Source organism: Pisolithus orientalis (assembly GCF_024613125.1).
Source record: "Pisolithus orientalis strain OTSU chromosome Unknown F5J12scaffold_13, whole genome shotgun sequence".
Classification (NCBI taxonomy): Eukaryota; Fungi; Basidiomycota; class Agaricomycetes; order Boletales; family Pisolithaceae; genus Pisolithus; species Pisolithus orientalis.
Genome location: NW_026260794.1, coordinates 276366 through 294652, shown reverse-complemented (window position 1 = coordinate 294652; position 18287 = coordinate 276366). Strand labels below are relative to the sequence as shown.

The 18287-nt window shown below is 50.0% G+C and overlaps 6 protein-coding genes across 6 annotated transcripts; 5 read left to right on the top strand and 1 right to left on the bottom strand.

Moving 5' to 3' along the window:
* Positions 1-84: 84 nt before the first annotated feature.
* Positions 85-1069, top strand: F5J12DRAFT_829077 (uncharacterized protein). Its single transcript, XM_051745653.1, has 5 exons — positions 85-236; positions 286-567; positions 648-691; positions 740-899; positions 948-1069. Exons 1-4 carry the CDS (start codon positions 103-105, stop codon positions 760-762), a joined length of 483 nt encoding a protein of 160 aa, XP_051600176.1. The 5' UTR covers positions 85-102; the 3' UTR covers positions 763-899; positions 948-1069.
* Positions 1055-4305, bottom strand: F5J12DRAFT_927278 (uncharacterized protein; the record flags this gene model as incomplete). Its single annotated transcript, XM_051749403.1, has 9 exons — positions 4156-4305; positions 3810-4100; positions 3575-3760; positions 2969-3312; positions 2822-2924; positions 2338-2769; positions 2021-2277; positions 1429-1971; positions 1055-1364 (listed from the first exon to the last, which is right to left on the bottom strand). Exons 2-9 carry the CDS (start codon positions 3951-3953, stop codon positions 1055-1057), a joined length of 2319 nt encoding a protein of 772 aa, XP_051600175.1. The 5' UTR covers positions 3954-4100; positions 4156-4305.
* A 1483-nt stretch (positions 4306-5788) lies between these two features.
* Positions 5789-6424, top strand: F5J12DRAFT_829067 (uncharacterized protein). The gene is made up of 3 exons (XM_051745652.1): positions 5789-6085; positions 6141-6245; positions 6300-6424. The coding sequence occupies exons 1-3, from the start codon at positions 5887-5889 to the stop codon at positions 6404-6406; spliced, it is 411 nt and encodes a 136-aa protein (XP_051600174.1). The 5' UTR covers positions 5789-5886; the 3' UTR covers positions 6407-6424.
* Positions 6425-9059: 2635 nt separating this feature from the next.
* On the top strand, positions 9060-11623 carry F5J12DRAFT_938186 (cytochrome P450; the record flags this gene model as incomplete). Its single annotated transcript, XM_051749646.1, has 13 exons — positions 9060-9177; positions 9226-9323; positions 9379-9514; positions 9570-9667; positions 9716-9821; positions 9877-9949; positions 10013-10242; positions 10291-10357; positions 10418-10610; positions 10685-10851; positions 10905-11012; positions 11066-11113; positions 11213-11623. The coding sequence occupies 13 exons, from the start codon at positions 9060-9062 to the stop codon at positions 11397-11399; spliced, it is 1629 nt and encodes a 542-aa protein (XP_051600173.1). The 3' UTR covers positions 11400-11623.
* An 881-nt stretch (positions 11624-12504) lies between these two features.
* On the top strand, positions 12505-16251 carry F5J12DRAFT_81162 (uncharacterized protein). Its single transcript, XM_051744852.1, has 12 exons — positions 12505-12914; positions 12972-12994; positions 13051-13248; positions 13302-13507; positions 13557-13590; positions 13649-13695; positions 13756-13821; positions 13873-14090; positions 14142-14620; positions 14676-14800; positions 14851-15365; positions 15421-16251. Exons 1-12 carry the CDS (start codon positions 12741-12743, stop codon positions 16075-16077), a joined length of 2742 nt encoding a protein of 913 aa, XP_051600172.1. The 5' UTR covers positions 12505-12740; the 3' UTR covers positions 16078-16251.
* Positions 16252-16391: 140 nt separating this feature from the next.
* F5J12DRAFT_81082 (uncharacterized protein) lies at positions 16392-18264 on the top strand. The gene is made up of 5 exons (XM_051744810.1): positions 16392-16954; positions 17008-17219; positions 17275-17425; positions 17474-17869; positions 17927-18264. Exons 1-5 carry the CDS (start codon positions 16622-16624, stop codon positions 18128-18130), a joined length of 1296 nt encoding a protein of 431 aa, XP_051600171.1. The 5' UTR covers positions 16392-16621; the 3' UTR covers positions 18131-18264.
* The last annotated feature ends 23 nt before the right edge of the window (positions 18265-18287 follow it).

The window sequence follows — 18287 nt, the reverse complement described above, 5'->3', positions numbered from 1 at the left end:
AAGGCGAGAACGAGCTCAAATTCAGCAGGATCTTGAAGGCAGACAAGATGCTGAGTCAGAAGAACATGATCTACGAGTCTCACTTTTTTTTTTAGGACGAGCATGGGGCTCTATGTTCTCTCTGGGTTACTATCACCACTGATTCTTCGTGGCCCTTACAATCAATGGCAGAAGTGTAATGAATTTTTTGAGTTGTCTCTGAGCTGGCCAGATCGTGATTTCCGCCATGAATACCGGTGAGTCATGTCCATTTCCATCACTGATGGATCCTGATAGACTGAGCAGGATGGGCCGTACTACGTTTGATCGCTTGGTGCACATGTTGGAGAAAAATCCGATCTTTGAATCCACTGGAACAAAGCCGCAACGGCCAGTGTGCTTTCAACTTGCTTGTTTCCTTCTTCGTTATGGGATATTGGGTGCAAATCCCATGCAGGCCACACACAAGCTAGGGATTGGTTTTGGCACTGTCTTCCTTTACTGTAGGCGAGTAGTACGTGCCTTGAGGGAACTTGGCCTCAAAGTTGTGAGATGGGGCAATGAAGAGCGCCATCAGGAAATTGCGAGGCATGTTATGGATCATTCTGGCATCCCAAACTGCATTGGGATGCTGGATGGCACACTCATCCGCCTAACGCAGATGCCAGAGCGCAATGGCTTCTCTTTTATGTGCCGGAAGAAATTTCCTGCAGTGCGTTGATATAATTCTTGCAATGTCTTGTGCTCACCTTGTTACAAGTTAAATGTTCAAGTCATCGTTGATCATGAGTGCCGTTTCACTGCAGTTGAGCTTGGATGGCCTGGATCAGTATCTGATGTGACGATGTGGAAGAAGTCACATATCTGGCAACAGCGCTCTCACTACCTTCGAGACAATGCTTTATTGCTTGCAGATAAAGGTATAGTTATCTAGTCATCGTGTTTTGGGTGTGCTGATGGGCCGCTAGGTTATCCGTCATCACCATATATTCTCTGCCCATTCACGGAGCCTGAGGTCAATACACAGCCACCTGTGGAGAGGCAACGTCGCCGGAAGTTCAACAGACGACTGTCTTCACAGCGCATCACAGTTGAGCATTCCCTTGGCCTTCTGAAGGGCCGGTTTCCAAGCCTGAAGGACATGCCGCCAGAGCAGGACATAGGCGATACCTATCGAGCAGTGGAGGCGCTGGTTGCTCTGCACAACTTGTGCATAGACTTGGGTGATCATCCACAACTCATTCCTTTCTTTGAAAACAGTAATACTGAGGTCGACAATGGTGATATTGATGATGTGGATTTGTGTGGCTATGGAGAGGCTGATGACATTCAAGCTGCTGGAACAGCACTTCCTGCTTGGGAGACAGATGAGTGGCCCAGGGAAGCTGGTCGGCAGCGACGGAATGTAATATTAGATGACCTCTTTCCAGTATGATACCTGATGATTACTGATTGATAGAGAAGTAGTTCAGTAGCACTTCACGTGCACGGGCCTTGACCTCCTCTGGCATTCCTTCCATCAACATAACCTCTCGTGCGTGCCTCACTTTTGCATCTGTTTCTGCCTGCCTAACCTCCGCAATTCCCTTTGCCATCAAAAGATCATGCTGCTTCTCCTCCCGGGCCTCCTTCTGTTGTAGCAATATCAAGCATTCCTTCTCTGACTCCATCGTAGACCTCAAGTACTTGACATTTGATGAAAAAAACTCTGCAGCTTCTGTGCTGAACCCACCGTGAGAAGTTTGGCGTCGGTGTCGTGGTGCTGTGATGCCCTTCTGCACTGCCACTTTACCTTTGCTTGCTGGAGGTGTCGTGGTGGAAGTGGGCTTTCGTGATGTAGGTTTTTCAAATTTGCATGATGCCGATGGATTGGCCTGTATCTTCACTTCAAAATCACTGTCATCTTCGTCATTGCTGTTGATCTCAACAGCATCTGACAGTGATCCAGACCGGAATACCTCTTCTCGTGTGAGGCCTGGATGTTCCCCAAGCCTGTACGTTGTTTAGTTCCTCTTCAAGCAAACATAATTTGCTCGCTCACCTGTCATTAAATAGCTCGTACCATCCCAGCCCATAGAACTTCTTTAATATGGTGCCTGACAGATTTCCAACATCCTTCCCTGCACGTCGTGCATTTTCAATCTGTTCATCAAGTATCTCCACATCTGGATCTCCTCCTCCATTTCCTGTGATTGACTCGTAATTGAGAATGTATGAGAAAATTTTCCTCAGGCGTTCGTAATGCCCTCTGACAGATTCTGCAGTGCGCTGCTGGTCACCAAAAACCTCTGAAGCAACCTGCAATCGACACAAGGAAATATAGTCAGTGTGTAATTGTAAATTATAGTTCCAAGTTACCTTCTTATAAGCACGCTTGGCATTTACAATGAGAGTATTGAAGTAGGTGCTCTCACTGCCTAGAAGTGCTTCCAAAAGGAGTGTCGTATCAACATCAGTCCAGTTACGATCCTTTTCCTGCATCCACTCAAACTGCTCCATTGCTTTGTCACCATTGGCCTTCTGCTTTGCCTTGTGCTGTTGCTTCATTGGTTTTACCAGCTTTTTGTTGGTACTGGCACCATTCTCTTGTGCGAGTGGCTGGTTTTCCTTTCGCATCCTCTTAACACCCTCCCCACCCTCAGGAAGGCTCATGCTCTCATTGCATGTGCGCTTCTGTTTCAGGGGGGCTATGCATGGTGATGGTGATGTAGCGGGGTCATTGCTCATGGTGTTTGGATAGGTGCAATCCTGTACCGTAAGGTGGTCATTCTGTTGTCCATGACCAGAGGCCTGGTAAATCTCAAATAAATAAATCAAAGTCAGTGAGTGTACATTCACTTACAGAAGTCTGCCATTGTTCATTCTCATAGCATTGGGTCTCCAGGTTGAGAACCTGCCCTTGGTGCACACTGTGTGGATGGAGCTGGTCATTTTGACTGGAAATGCTGGTGTTGAGATTTGTGTGCCATTGAAGTATTGAAAACTTTACCTTCTATTGAACCAGTCTGTGCCATTTCCATGACTTCGATGGTGTTGTTGATGGTCCATGTAGTGTTCACCCTCCCAGAACATGCCTAAGGAGGACAGGTAGGTATGACCATCACTGTCCATGGACTGCTGAGGCCTGTGTGAACCAGTGAGTGTCCCACTGCCACTGTGCACATAGCGACCATTGCTTGCAAACTCTGGGAGGCTGAATATGCTTGCTGGCTGCCTGTTTTCAGCTGATTGTATAGCATTGTGAGGATAGAGTTGCTGGAAGCTGTGTGCTTCAGTGAGACTAAGAGCTGGAGTATCATATTCTGAGTAGAAGTTGTAGTCCATCTGTTGTTCCTAGTACGAACTTCACTACAGAGCCGGAGTCCAGTAGCATGTCACAGAGGCTCGGAGACTAGCTCCCCACTTGCCTAATTGGTCATTCCCATGCCAGAGCAGCCGGAGACAGCATTACCTCACATGCACTCGCATAGCCCTGCCTGTCTCGCTTTGAGTGACAGAAACCTCAATATAAGTTTGACAAACTTGACGACTTTTTGGACGACATCTGCAATTGAGCACGCCTATTATTAAACACGGAAGTCACGCTGGGATGTACCACTTGATTTGGTTTTGGAGTATATTGGACGGTGTTGCCGAACGAATAGTACTCGCCGACGAGTCCTTCCGGCGTGTCAGGGGGCCAAAAAAGGAGCGGGGCTGATGGCTGATATTGCGGTGATCGAGTGTTCTCTCCTTCGCCGTGGCCCGGACAAGTGGGGTCCGCTACGTTGGGAACTAGCTTCTATGCTTCCTTTCAGCATTCATGAGATGAAACGTTCGAGAAAACGCACGGGTTGAACCGGTGGTGGGCAAGTGTCGGCCACGGCACCATCAAGCGTGTAGGATTTACTTAATGGGAGCATCCTGAGAAGCATCGAACAGGGGACGGTCGAGTAACCGGGATACACAGACAATTTGTCCGGACTGGGATGCATTCCTGCTTCGTGAAAGAGATCACTCCCCCCCTGTGCTTATTTATAAGACCGACTGTAGCGTAGTCGCCGTTGGAGAGCACCCTGTAGGTACCCTGTCTGTTAGGAAGGAAGTGAGTATAGCACAGCTTAGCCCACTTGCGGATATGGCTGCACACACAACCCAACTTAGTCAGATAAAAACGGAAAGTGGAGCCTGACGCACGGCGAAGTTTAGGTACCCTCTCGTCATGCTGGCTAGATCGGAATTTACATCGGATAGGGCACGGATTCATATCATGGCGTGCTTGGTGCCCCATGCTCCTCTGGCACGACCGCAGTGATCTCATCAATTATCTGAATTCAACAGATCACGTTGGTCTCGAACGCAGATCCCCTTTCGGCGATTCTAGTGGGTTCCACATGGGGGCATGCGTTCGGCGAATTATTACACAGGAAAGTGGTGATGATGACGCAATGGCAGGACGTGGCACAGATTCGACAGGTCGACGGGCCCTCCCGCATTCAATATTCACGCCACATCCACTCGCGGCGCGAGGAGATAGGAAGTTGAACGAAAGTATGGCCCTATTGTGTAACTTCATCCAAGACACCACATGAATGCAAACTGCTAAAAGGGCAAGTCATATCACACTACAGATGAGAAACCACTGAAACACGATGTATAATGTTGGTGAGGCTGGATGAATCGATGAGGTCGGGTTTGGCCCCTACGCGGTACGAGCAAGGTGTAACGCACAGTTATGACTATGGTTTAGCATTGTTGACCAATCCGTTTCCGTTGGACGTCAGTGTTGGCATTCTGTCGGGCCGTACGCAACGGGTATAGAAACTGGACATTACTGCAAGGGGGGGGGTCGCGCGATGGTAGGCCATCCGTTCACTGGATCAGAAACCCGCTGAAAGGCTGGATGATGGGCACCACGTTCACCGGCCCGGCTCACTAATAAGCGATAGGGCGCAAAACCTTCGACGAATAAAGGGGCAGCGAGTCACTAGTCAGGGATTTGGTGAGACGAGTCCCCCCACGTGGCTCTTAGTAGCTTCAGTCAATTCCCGCGGGGATGCATTGGTGCTCGACCCTGAAGTACTTGCTGCGGTAGTTTCAGCTTTTGGTTTTCTTCAGTGTGAAGTATTAGTCGAGCACGAATATTAGTCGAGCACGCAATATTCCGTCGACTCGCGGGCAATTGACTGTGGTTTCGTGTCTAATGCCTGCCTCCGTACGTATGTACCAACACATATGTCTTATCAGCACGGTATGAGCACCTCAGAAACGTGCATATCTCCCTTTCTTCCCTGTATGTTGGCAGGGACAACGCTTCCGCGAACAGCGGGAAAAGAAATTACCGAGGCTTAGATACTGGTCCCAGCGTCGAACTTGCTCTATACAATGCGGTTATGGCTCTCAAATAATGCCAGCAGGTTTGGCAGACCTCCTTATTTGCTTGACCTGTTATAGTTACACCTCGTCATACACCTGCCGCACCGCGCGCGTTGTACCTAGGAATAAAGGGTGAGCAGCGCGGTAATTCGGTAAGCCACTCCCAGCTACCTGTGATCCATGGATGGAACAGGCGTACTTGAGTGGCACTCCCATCGTATCACAGCTGTCGAGTCCGATGGTAGGAAGGACGTACTACTGCTGTTCTACCACATGCGCTTCGCTGGTGTAAACTCGAGATTGGATCGTTGGCATTACGGGAGTGGCGAGTGCTGGATTATGGCAGTTTCAAGTTGGGGCAAGGCATTATCTTGTTTCACATAGTGAAGCATGTGGAACTCTAAAAGATTTGAGATTCTGGCGTAGGAACGTGGGCGGTCGTCTTTTCGTTTTTCTCATCCGGACGCTGCCTACCCACTTCTTGTCACTGCCTGCTTGCTGCAGTCATGACTCGCATCACGCGCTATCCCTTGCCATAGGGGCAGCTATCCCATGCCCAACGCACAGCGCCCCGTAAGCCGCAAAACCATTAGGCTCGCCTTCACTGTCTTTCGTGGGTACGTCTTCAATCTTGTAAAGGAACTATGGGGGCTCCATCCCGTTCGGGCATCCCTGATGGTGGTTCTCCACATCATCCATACCATCCCCCCTGCCTCCAGGGACTATTCACAGGTAATGGTCGTCGACGAAGGTCACTACGACCATTTCTCTCTATCTCATGGTCATACTTAAGCCCAGTCGTGCAGCTGTAGACGCTCCTGTCCTCCCGGTGTTTATCCCGGTCGAACTTCTTGCGTCTCGATCGTCGGAATCTTTCAGCATGCTTCGGAAACAGCCATCGACACGTCTGCGTACATGCCCTCTTTAACTTTCCGTGCATCGCTCTTGTAACACCTCATTTTCAGCAGGTCGAACGAGAGCATCGTCCAAGAGTCAGTCAAATTCTATGTCGAGTACCAACATATTGCTCAGCGGTTGCGTCTCGATATCCCTACTCTACGCGACCCTGTAATCCATGATTGTCTCCGGGAATCCGATTTGTTCATCAGCTCTTTCAATGCCATGGATTGATTTCACCGCTTGACTTTATTCCAGTGCTCGCCCTCGTCTCTGAATTCGCGTCCCATCTCTTAGTCATTGACCTTGACGGGTGGTACCATAACGTGGGAGTGCTGCTGCCCTCTATTACTTCTGCTTTGTTTCCACTGTTCGTGAATTGTTGCGGCAGTACGATCTCCGTGCCAGATTCTAATTACACCACCGAGGAAGCTCTAACTGTGGAGCGGCAAGAAAGACTGAAGGATCAACGACTCCCACCGTCCGGGAGTACTTTTTGCCCTGGGGCCGTGGATTCTTTAATCTTGGGCCAGTGCGCGGAGGGGGAGGATGTACCATGTTTGAGACATCTATAATCCATACCCCCCACGGTCGATCCGGAGGGGTATGGGTCAGGGGAGAGTCGGCTACACATACTTATTGTTGTTGCACCTCTCTCGATCAAATGCAGCGATTAGATAGCTAGAGTGCGTATGTCGCAATGCGTCACAAAAGTACGACTTGGCAACGAAGGTCAGCGAGCTAGCTGTGGGCTGCGTGGCCATTGAAGTTTTGAAGTACCCCCTCCTGCGACCCAGAGGCTGTCAGGAAACACAAATTATAGACATACAAGTCCAGTTGTCCCTCCGTTGGATAAGGGCCCATACCCCCGATACCGTTCTCGCTCTGCAACCAAACGACCAGGTGGCAAAATGCTCTGGAACAAGAGTTGGCAGGGATATAAAAAGCGGGTATACCAGCTGCATGATCCCGTAGTCTCTCAACAAAGTTCCTTGGGCCCGAGGACAGAATTCAAGCGATATCTGTCCAAATGAGATACACTGACGCTTCGAAAGTCTTAGTATTATAACAGTTTCCGGGCGCTTCGTGCAACACACTGCAGACCCATGTACCCTCTTGGGTACGACGCGACGACTTTGACGATTTGCTTGAAAAGTCTACCTATGGGTGGTAAAATTAGGCTACGGAGCGATGCAGATCACGAGCGAGGCACCTAGTCCCGGGGTCCCTGCACCTGCGTTGTTTGCACGGCGGTCAGTCCACTGATATCCTCTCCCTTTACGTGCCTCGGATCTGTACTGGTTAGGCCACTGCCTGGAGCGATCCATCACCCAGTCAACTCCGCTCATATCGTGGTGGCAGGGGATTCTGCCGGTGGAGGCTTGACCCTAGCTCTCTTGCGGGTCCTGCGCGAAGTAGACTTTCGAATCCAAAGGGGAAGCTTTCGGTGAAGTCTTGCTCCCTGCTTAGTGTGATTTGACGCACTCGCTTCCCAGTGTTCACAAAAGTACTCAAGCCGTACTTCGCAGGATGCTCCTCCGTCCATATGGTCTCTCCTGCAGAAACCTAGCTCCTTTTGGCCTCCACCGTCGCACGAAGTTACGCGTATAGTCCATAGCCGACTTCTCAAAAAGATCTATCAGATGGTCCTTCTCATTACCGAGAGTGGCAAAGCAAATGATTGCATATCCGTAGCAGACCCTTCACGTCATTCAATGGCAGACTCAACTACTGGTCTTGATGAACACGGCGAAGATGAACCTTCAGGAACACCATAGACAAGGAGGATGAGTCCATACATCTTCATGCGAAATCACGCGAAATCATGACTGTGTAAGTGCTCCCATATATTCTGCGTCAGTGTCTGGCTGAGTAACGACGACCAACGGTTACACAACATCCATGACGTCCTTCCGATCCCCCTCATCTACATGGCGTCACCGGAACTCAGGCTTTTTTGGTGGAAAATGTCAAGTATCCCTCACCGAGAAAGCGAGGTTTAGCGGGAACTATATGTATTTATGATGCCTGCCACGGAGGGCGAGGTCGCTCGTGGGGTTCAATTACCGCTCGCTATATCGGTTGCTCCTGCAGATCAGGACGCGTGATAGCCGAAGTGATCGTCTCACCGACGGTACGTTGCTAGCTACACCTTCGACCTTCGAGCCCTCCTTGCGTTCGTTTCTCTTGGCGGGGAGTTTCGTGCAGCCCTCGATTCCTGAAACATTCTTCTGTATCTCTTTTTTTTTACTCCATCGTCTCATCTTGTAAGATATTTTTATATCATTCAACGATGTACATATCTCGTACATGAGAAATGCCGAATGCTAATCTCAGATTCAAGGCTTCTTTCCGCACGAGACCTGGGGTTGTGGGAAGTGAACGGTGGCACATGTGGTTAGATAATGTCACATTTGCGTTGTCATCGCGTCGGACTCGTCGACGGCGAGTCAGCGCACATATCACATCCACTGGACGAAGAACCTGAAGTAATCGGACGATTATCGGGGTCATCGGACTTCTCTGGTTTTGACTTTTTAGGAACATTTGCTCCTAAGCCGAGTTTTGCAATGGGGGAAGATACGCCGCTCTGAGTCAAAGGCTATTACAGCAATTGCTTCTGACAAGTTTATTGCTGACACCTGATGAGTATCATTCACCATACTGCCGACTCTCGGCACCCGGTTTATCAATGGTGGTGAGTAATCCCTCGTAAAAATACAAGCGTTGTCGTGGGTGGACGCGTAAACGTGCTTGCTGAGGTTTTGGTTAAATTCATATGGTATATAAACACCGTTCTGGCAGGAGTGCACTGATCAGCTTCTCAGATGGATCCCTACTCGACACTCTCGTACCTTGCCCTCATCGTGTATGCCCTCTACAAGCGTTTCACCAGCAGCTCTCTTTCTCGAATGCGCGGGCCTAAGCCCACATCGTTCCTTTTCGGTGAGTGCGCCCTTCGCTTGTACACACTCTCTTAGTCGTTCCACAAAGGGAACCTTCCCGAGTTGTACCAGAGTCAGGCTGGTGATGCTGAGTTCCGCTGGCAAAGCCTCTACGGCGATGTCATCCGTGTGAAAGGCATCCTTGGTGTAGGTGTGATGATAGGATATATGAACTTTTTCTCATCTCCCTTCATGGCCGTAGGAGGTCCAACTATTGATTGCTGATCCGAAAGCCTTGTCGCGAATATTTTCCACCGGCTCCAATCATTTCCTAAAGGCACCCGAACGTCGGATTCGGTCGTTTATGCTGAACGGAAAAAGCGTTCTCTGGGCAGAGGGTGCGTCGAAACCTGAGCTCCCGCGGGAGCTCATCTAATAATGTCATATCTACAGGCGACATCCACAAACGACACAGGAAGGTCTTGAATCCTGGCTTTGGGCCAGCTGAGTCACGGGAATTCTTGGCCGTAGCGCAGGCATCTGTGCAGGCTGTAAGTTGCTTGGCGTTGGATAGAGCCTGATATTGACCTATTGTTAAGCTCGTCGCGCGATGGACAGAGCTTGTAGAGGCTGATAATAGTGGCAAGGTTGTACTGGACATCGCCAGCTGGATGTCCCGAGCTACTTTGGATGCAATAGCAGAGGGTAAATGTAGTAGTCAATGTCGTGTTCTGAACTTACGTTTTCACTTCTGAGTCAGGTGCCTTCGACGTCCGGCTGGGTAGCCTCGAGGATTCGGAGAGTCCACTAGCGAAAAGCTACAAGGGGATGATGTACGTCGTAGTGCTGTCTTTATTGGAGGGTGTGGCCCTCTGATACTTACATTTTCCGCCCAGGATGAGCATTTTTGGTACCCCTTCTGTGCTACAAATCTTCATCCAGGAAGCTCTTAAGTACATCCCGATGTCAATCTTCAAATATTGGGCCAAAAACTCCTCAAACCCTCGTGCTGCACGTGTCCGTGAAGTGAACAAAGTCGCCATTTCTGCCGCAAAAAGTATGGTCACAGAGAAGGCAGAGTCTCTTTTGCAAGGGAAGGGGAGCAGGGATATTTTCACGCTGCTGGGTAAGTAGGCCGCGAGGCCTATAACCCATGTAATCATATTTTTCATAGTCAAGGCAAACATGGACGCCGAGGCGAAGAACAGGCTAAGTGATGAAGAGCTATACTCGCAGATGCGGTACGCTCATGTACTGAAGATGCTGAGGATGGTAATTTTCTGAACTTACCCCTGTCGTAGCGTGATCCTCTTTGCGGGTCATGAAACGACGTCGAATACCATCGGTTGGACCCTGCTGGAATTGGCACGGAAGCCGGAGATGCAGTCGAGACTCAGATCGGAGATAAGGCAACACGAGTCCGTCATCCACGCTCGCGGCGACACACAGTTCACTGCATCTGATTTGGATGATATGCCATATCTGAATGCTATGGTCAAGGCAAGCACACATCTGATATCTCACAACGGAACGACTGAGCCCCATTACTCGCACCGTGGTAACAACAGGAAACTTTGCGGTACCATTGTGTAGCTCCTCAAGCGTTTCGCATGGCTGCCCAGGACTACGTTCTGCCCCTTTCTCGACCTATCAGGACGGAGTCGGGGCAGTTAATGCATGAGGTACTGGTCCCTAAAGGGACTCGCGTTATAGCATCTATCGCTGCATACAACCGGTTTGTGCTTTCCATCCCTTCTACCCAGAATATGCATATCAATATCATTACAGCAACAAGGATATGTGGGGTGAGGATGCTGACGTGTTTAACCCGGATCGTTGGCTAGATGGCATTGCGAAAGACAAAAAAGAGGCTGCTGCTGGTGTATACTCTAGCCTGTGGGTCCCTATATTCTTTGCGTACCCACTTTTGACCTTTCTCCTTTTCCTAGACTAACTTTCGGTGGCGGACCCCGTGCATGCCTAGGTTGGCGATTTGCGTAAGTATTGCCATGTTTTCAGCGCCACAGGACAGCTGAGCAACGACTATCTGTTGTATGAAATCCGTGGCCACCTACTGACTCCTCCCTTCCACACAGCGTCATCGAGATCCAGGCGTTCTTGGCAGAGATTGTTGGCCAATTCGAGGTATCCCTTACCGAGAAAGCGAGGCGTATTCGACGTGAGTCGTGTGCGGTGATGGTGCCTACTGTGGAGGGCGAGGTCACCTGTGGAGTTCAACTACCGCTTGCTATATCTGTCGCTCCTCGAAAAGAGGATGCGTGATGACCGAGGTGGTGGCACGTCGTTAGCTACACCGCAGATTAATGGGAGTTTCGTGGATTCGCGATCCCTGACAAATTCTGCCATATCTCACTTCTCTCCTTTTTCTTTCATTTTCGTGCTCCCGTCTGGTCGCGTTGTAAGATATTTTGTTGAACGCTGAATGGGTATATGTAGGGGGTGGCCTGTGCTAATTTGAAATGAGATATAGTTTTGCTGCACGCGATACTCGAAAGGCAGGAAAGGAAACAGGTGGGAGAAGCAATGCAGTCAATTTAGTGTTCAAACTCGCGGAATCTTGGGCTGTTACTAAACAAAAGAAACAATTCCACGAGTATATTAAAGGCCGCTTCAAGAAATGGGAACTTAGTGTGACAACGCCTGAGGTGACAAGTCTACAGTATGAGACTAAACACTCCTAAGTATGACAATACCGAGACATCCGGGTGTTGGACCCGTTGGTGCGTGACAAGGGCGGTCTCGTTGTGAGACGCGCTATAACCTTCGTAAGTAACAAGAAAAAGCACACATAGGTGCGAGACACTAGAAACACAATAAAGACGAGGTCGCGAAGGTCAATCGCGCAGCAACAATAATGTTAAGGTATAAAGACGAGAACGGAAAGTCGCTCTCACGGCCCGGAACGGACGCGTCAGGACGGAAGACGGTCTACGCACGACTTGCTAAAGCTAACATGAATTTGACGTCCAACTAGTGTGCTGGTACTTGCGCGCCGAGGAGTGTTTGAAATTTCAGAATGGTTCATCAACACTATCTCGAGGGTTTACATCGGCCAAATGAGGATGAGATCCTCCACAATCAGATACTGAGGAACCTCCAAGCAGTAACCTTCTCATTGGGACTTACGTAAGCCCAACTGCCTCTCGCGTTGTTGCATCATCACACCCACCGGAGCCATTGAGTATTATATTGATTCATAAGTCCCCTTCGCCGGCCACGAGACCCAGGCACCCTGTGTTTGTTTCACCTTTTGTTCTCTTCGTCCTTACGTGCAGTATCACATTTCGGTACACGCGTCACCATATGCCGGTCACGTGGTGTGATAGGTTCACAACCTCCACAGCCTGCAGGCCCAGGCGCGAGCAACGCGGATTATTACCGCGTGCAACGCTGTTGATTGTCTGCATGCTGTCTGCATATAAACGCTGAAACTTCTTAGATCTTGGTTTTCAACACGGGCTTGCAATCCCATCCCCTGCGGTGCACAATTTTCCACTGGTTATCGGCCTACTCGGTTCTAATTCGAAGTTCTGTGCATTAGAGCGCAATTTGCAGTGTTACTCGCTTTCTGTTCCGGCGCTTCATTAGACTTCGCCTTCTGAAATGTCGAACCCCCTCACACGTCAGGTTAGCCTCCACCTAGGACCCATCGTTCTCGAAACGTTCGTCCACCACTATTTTGACCGCCTAAAGAAGGAGAACAAGGAGAATGGAAAAGTCATCACACAGCTGAGGCAAAACAAGTTGCTGTATGACGAAGCCTTCAACATAGTCAAGGTGTGTGTTTGCCCCCTGCACCGTGATGGAGGTTGTAAATGTGACGAGTAACCTCAGAGATTTCTTGTGATTTCGTCTTAGTAAGCTTCTTTAATGACTCCTGACAATAATTCTCCCCGATTCATGTCGGGCACAGCCATTCTGTAGAAGAGGTACAGGCATTCGCTAATAACCGCACCCCTGCACCTCCTTCGGTACACGTTGTGCGACTTCTTATCCCGGTATCTTGCTGCGATGAAGCTGCGACTTACCTCATTGATGCGCTTGGTGGTGAAGACCACGCAAAACGTATAGTCGGAGGCACCAAGTGGTGGCAAGTTCGCGGGATCCCTGGGTATGGCAAACCTTCCACGCAATGTGGCTCATCTCACTTGCAGCCATCAATAGGATCGATGCTGAGTGGGTAACCTCGAAGAAAGATTGGCAAGCAGCCAAGAGACGCCGCACGCAGTCAGAGAAAAATGGAACAACCTCTCCGTCATCGCCACCCAACACTGACTCCACAGCGAACACGCAAACCTCGAATCCAGAAGCGAGCAGTACCTACCATAGGGACATGGACGAGCTTCGATGCATTCTTTACGCCCACGGTGGTATGTGAACTCACTTCACTGTCAGCACATACTCAGCGTCGTGGCTCAGGAGGTTACTATTTCGGGAGTATCGATCAAGAGAGGTGGAGTTTTCTCTGTTAGTCAGTCTACTTTATCATGCTAATCCGCTACATCTATTAGGTATGGTATACAGCGTCATGCTAGAAAAATCAACGGACGCGTATTTGGTAGGCAATTTGCTTAACGCCCACACGTGGCGTGGATCATTTACACTTATGGGATCTTAGCTATTAATTATCGCTTGGCTCCTCAATACCCGTTTCCGTGTGCGCTTCATGACCTCCTCACAGCTTGTGAGTACGCCAACGAATCAAGCATTTTGGCTGCTAACCTGAGCACCTTAGATCTGTACCTGATCAGGCCTCCGCCTGGAGCGGCCCATCAACCAGTCAAGCCCGCCCACATCGTGGTGGCAGGAGATTCTGCTGGTGGAGGCTTGACCTTAGCTCTCTTGCAGGTCTTGCGCGACACAGGGCTCCCAATGCCTGCGGGTGGAGTCTTGATGTCTCCTTGGTGTGATTTGACGCACTCGTTTCCTAGTATTCACACGAACACTGAAACGGTATGTTCCTCTCCGGTGGTTCTCAGATCAGAAACAAACCATGCTTTACAGGACGTTCTTCCTCCATATGGTCTTTGCCTACAGAAACCTAGCACTCTTTGGCCTCCACCGTCGCGTGAAGTTACGCAAATAGTCCATAGCCGGCTTCGCAAAAGGATCCATCAGATGGTCCGTCTCAATGGTGGCGAGGCGGATGATTGCGTATCTACGGCGGATCCTTTACGTCGTTCAATGGCAGGCTCAATTGCTAGTCTCGATGAGCATGACGAAGATAAACCTTCAAGAATGCCCGTTAATGTCGGAACCACCGCTTCGCTGCCTTCCGTAGACAACAAGGAGGATCAGACCATACGACTTCAGGCGAAATCAGGCGAATTGTTGACGGTAGATTCTCAAATTCAGCTCTATACCCAGAATAGTCTATTAGGACATCCTCTTGTCAGTCCTGCTGTGTCCTACTTGGGCGGGTTACCTCCCTTAATGGTGATTGCGGGTGAGAAGGAGGTATTGAGGGATGAAATCATTTATTGGTGAGTACGATGTTACGTTCGATAGTGGTGTACTAAAGTCCATGCCTGCGAATAGTGCTCACAAGGCCGCTGAGCCATCCCAATTCCCGGTGAACGATGCAGCGCGCGCGATGTATCCACCATTGGCTGGCATAGAGAGCCGGCACCGGCCCACACCGGTTCACTTGCAAGTCTATGACGGTGGGCACACGAATTCCCCTAGTCATATTCCATATTTAACTTGCTTTTAGACGCCCCGCACGTCCTACCTGTCCTTTTTGGCTTTACCACTCCAGCGAAATTCTGTTATCGTGCCATGGCAAGCTTCGTTAAGCACGTCACTGGTATGACTACTCCCATTCAACCCTCTTCACCGGGCTTGGTTGCATCACTATCACAACCCGTGTTACTCACTCCAGAGCATGAGGAGCAAGTCGAGCATACTTCGAACTCGCAATTTCTCCGACCGCTGTCTGTCAACGATCTCGATGGCCGGAGAGACGACCCACCCCTTTCTCTCGGTCCGACGAAGTCATCGATGCCACCTTCGGATTCCCGGGCTTCTCGTGTTAGCTTCTTCCGCGCGAAGTCTGCGCAAGCACGCTCAGGGTTATTAACGTCATCCCCGCGTCCGGGATCTGGGAAACGTATTCCCTTCTTTGATACCCCCAGCACCCCTGAAGCCTCTAGACAACGTAGCGAAGCGACCTCTTCAGAATCTGTGGTTCGTCACGCGGGCGAGGCAAGTGTGTACTGTGACCCGGCGGTATGCAACATCGTCACACGTGGTCAGTAGCAAATATACTAAACAGTAGTGACAGGGCCATTTCTGGAAGGAGGGGATGATATGTGAACGTGTTTCAACGCAAGGGGAGATCAGGCCCCTTGAACGGAAAGAAGAATTAGATGCTTTTTCGGTTCCCTCCAACATGATCGGAGTCATTTCGGAGCGAGCACTGCGACGTTACATAGATGGGAAAACTCACTTTGACGATCGCTTCCGGAAGGAGATAGAATCTATAGAGAAGCGGCGGAGGCGTAACATGGACCTTGAGAAGAAAGAGTTTTCCAAGGTTATCCTACATCTTCGAGAACTTCGCGATGGCAAGGACAAGGGGAAAGCCTCTACTACGGACCTTTCTAGCGGGAGCTGGGGTTGGGCGTGGGCTCTTGATGAGGACGAGCAGCCGCCGGCCAGTTGCATCGTTTCCCGACGTGACACGGACGAAGCTCGAAGACTTGCACGTATCGCGGATCAAGCTGTTCTGCAAGATGATGTTCGTCTCAGCGGGAACAATTTATGGGCTATCCTCTCGAATTTCTTGTCTTCGGGTTCTGAGTCTGAGGGAAATCCCCACTCCATTTCGGAGACTGTGGAACATGACGATGGTCATCCGACACCGAGGAAGAGCAGGTCTGCGATCGTGTTTCTTCGTTCCCGTGGCAAATCCTCAGCTCCCAAGAAACCTACCGAGTAGTATCAGTTACCACCGAACACGCTTACCCTTGAACCGATCTTTTCAATGTAATGCTAATGCCCACCTTACTAGCCTATGTTGATGGAGACATACTTGATTCACAACCTGTTCACAACATATGTACTTATTTATGTTCATATGCTACATGCGCGCACGACGCGGGCTTACCTGGAGACCAATCAGTGTGTACGCCACGGATCGATACTAGTTCTGGCAGTGAAGTGGTTTCGGAGCCCCAAGGCGGTAAAGCGCCCCTGCATGCCGTAAGGGTCTAATTGTCCGTGCGCATGAGTGACTGTTCGTTATAGCGAGCACGCGTGGCATCTCCATGGTATCACAATAGGCCCGTCGTGCGTGACTCTCATGCTCATCTTACTTCCTCAGGGTGCTTTTTGTCTTGCAAGTGCAGCGTACCGGCACCGCTATAGATAGACTCAGGATGCCACTTAAAAGCTTTCCAAGGAGTCTCGTTCCTTTCGGAATTACCCTATAATCCCCACAGGACTGGCTGGCACCAGGTCCTGTTAGTCGTTGTCGTTCTCTCATGTCTGCACCCCCCGTTATGACTTTTCCAACACAGTGCTACGGGTTTGCACCCCGTTCTGGTCCACTGAGTTCACCTCCGGATACGCAACAGGCGTGTAGCCTCGCTATGCAGTATCCCTTCGATGTGTGCGGTAGTAGTTATGGCCTCCGTCGACCCTCCCGGATTTACGGGAAAAGCCCACTGGTACATTATCTACCTTCCCGACGCAACCGACAGTGCTCGGGCTTTCCAGCCGATCAGAAGATGCTGGATTCTGACATGTTGGAGACCTTCAAGCAGTTTTGTGTACTCGTGGTCGTCTTCCTTATTTTAAGAGTCGTCGCTGATACAGTGAGTTCGAACTCTGCCGCTCCAGACTATGACGATAAGACGTCTTGCTGCAGGCACTTTATGTTTGTCGATCACCCTCTCACTCCAAGTATCTGCCTTGTCGGACGGTGCTGCCCTCCTCTCGTAAATCATCTGACCCCACTCCAACAACTGCTGCAGTCTTGCAATTCGTCTCAGACCAGATCAAATTGGCCAATTCTATGGCAACATGGACTACGAGTCTTGGCATTCGTTTCCATGAACTTCTGGAGGAGGATCAGGCGAAGTAAGTGTGATTGAACGTCCATTCGCGTCACATGAGATTCACCAGTGTCTGTCAGCCTGGAGGCGCTTCAGTGGGCAAGCTTGTTGACTGAGCAAAGCCACTTGCCATATGGTCGACGATTGACCGAATACTCCGGAGTTAACGTGACAAAACTGTTGCATACCCCTCTTATCGATCTCACTCCGCGGGGATTCATTGGTAAATCGGTATGTTATTGTACCCCGTATCTTTCGGTTGACTCACGTGTGCTACAGTTTACATATGCACTTGACGAGCTCGATCGTTTGAGTACCCTGTCCTGCCCCGACTACTCGTACACAAGAGGGGGAGAAGAAGACCATGATATTCACGCGCTGGCTGTCTACCATCGGATTTCTTCCAGCCTACTTCTTGAATACTCTGCAGCTCAACCACGCGTCAGACGATTATTAGACAGTTTGCGAATAACACACCAACGCCTGGCTTCAATGGTTGCTCACCGCGAGGATAGGCGACAATTTTACGATACTCGACGCTTTTGGTGGCGTCGAAACGACTATGCGTATGCAACTAAGCAAGAGGCATTCAGCGGGCTACTCGCTAGGCTGGATGAGGTGATCGAGGGTTTGTCTCTGCTGGCAGCATATCTTGATCGTATAACGGACGAACTAGTAAGTCCTATTTTTGAATGAGGGTCTTCCTGCTCAAATCGTATATTTCGCTTGCAGTCCAGTGTACCAGATGTGCCAGAGTTGAATCGCAAAGTTGAGGTATCGGCGTGTTTAGATGCGCTGCGAAACCTCTTCGCTCGATCTACTCTGCCCCTGGGATACTCATCTCCCTTACCCACCACTGCTCACGACGTTTCGTCTCTCGCCGGAAGGCGAATGAGAGCCATATTTTCTCTGATTCACGCAGTGGGCGTGACGTGAGGACATCTGCACGGACTTTGCATGGTACGTTATCTTTATGGTATGTATTGCTATGTTAAGCGCGCCTCCCATGTATTCCTGTGTCACTGCACGGTTACAGCTACTGTATTGTCCCCCGCTATTGTACCCCCTTCCAAGCTCTATGATATTTGGAGTC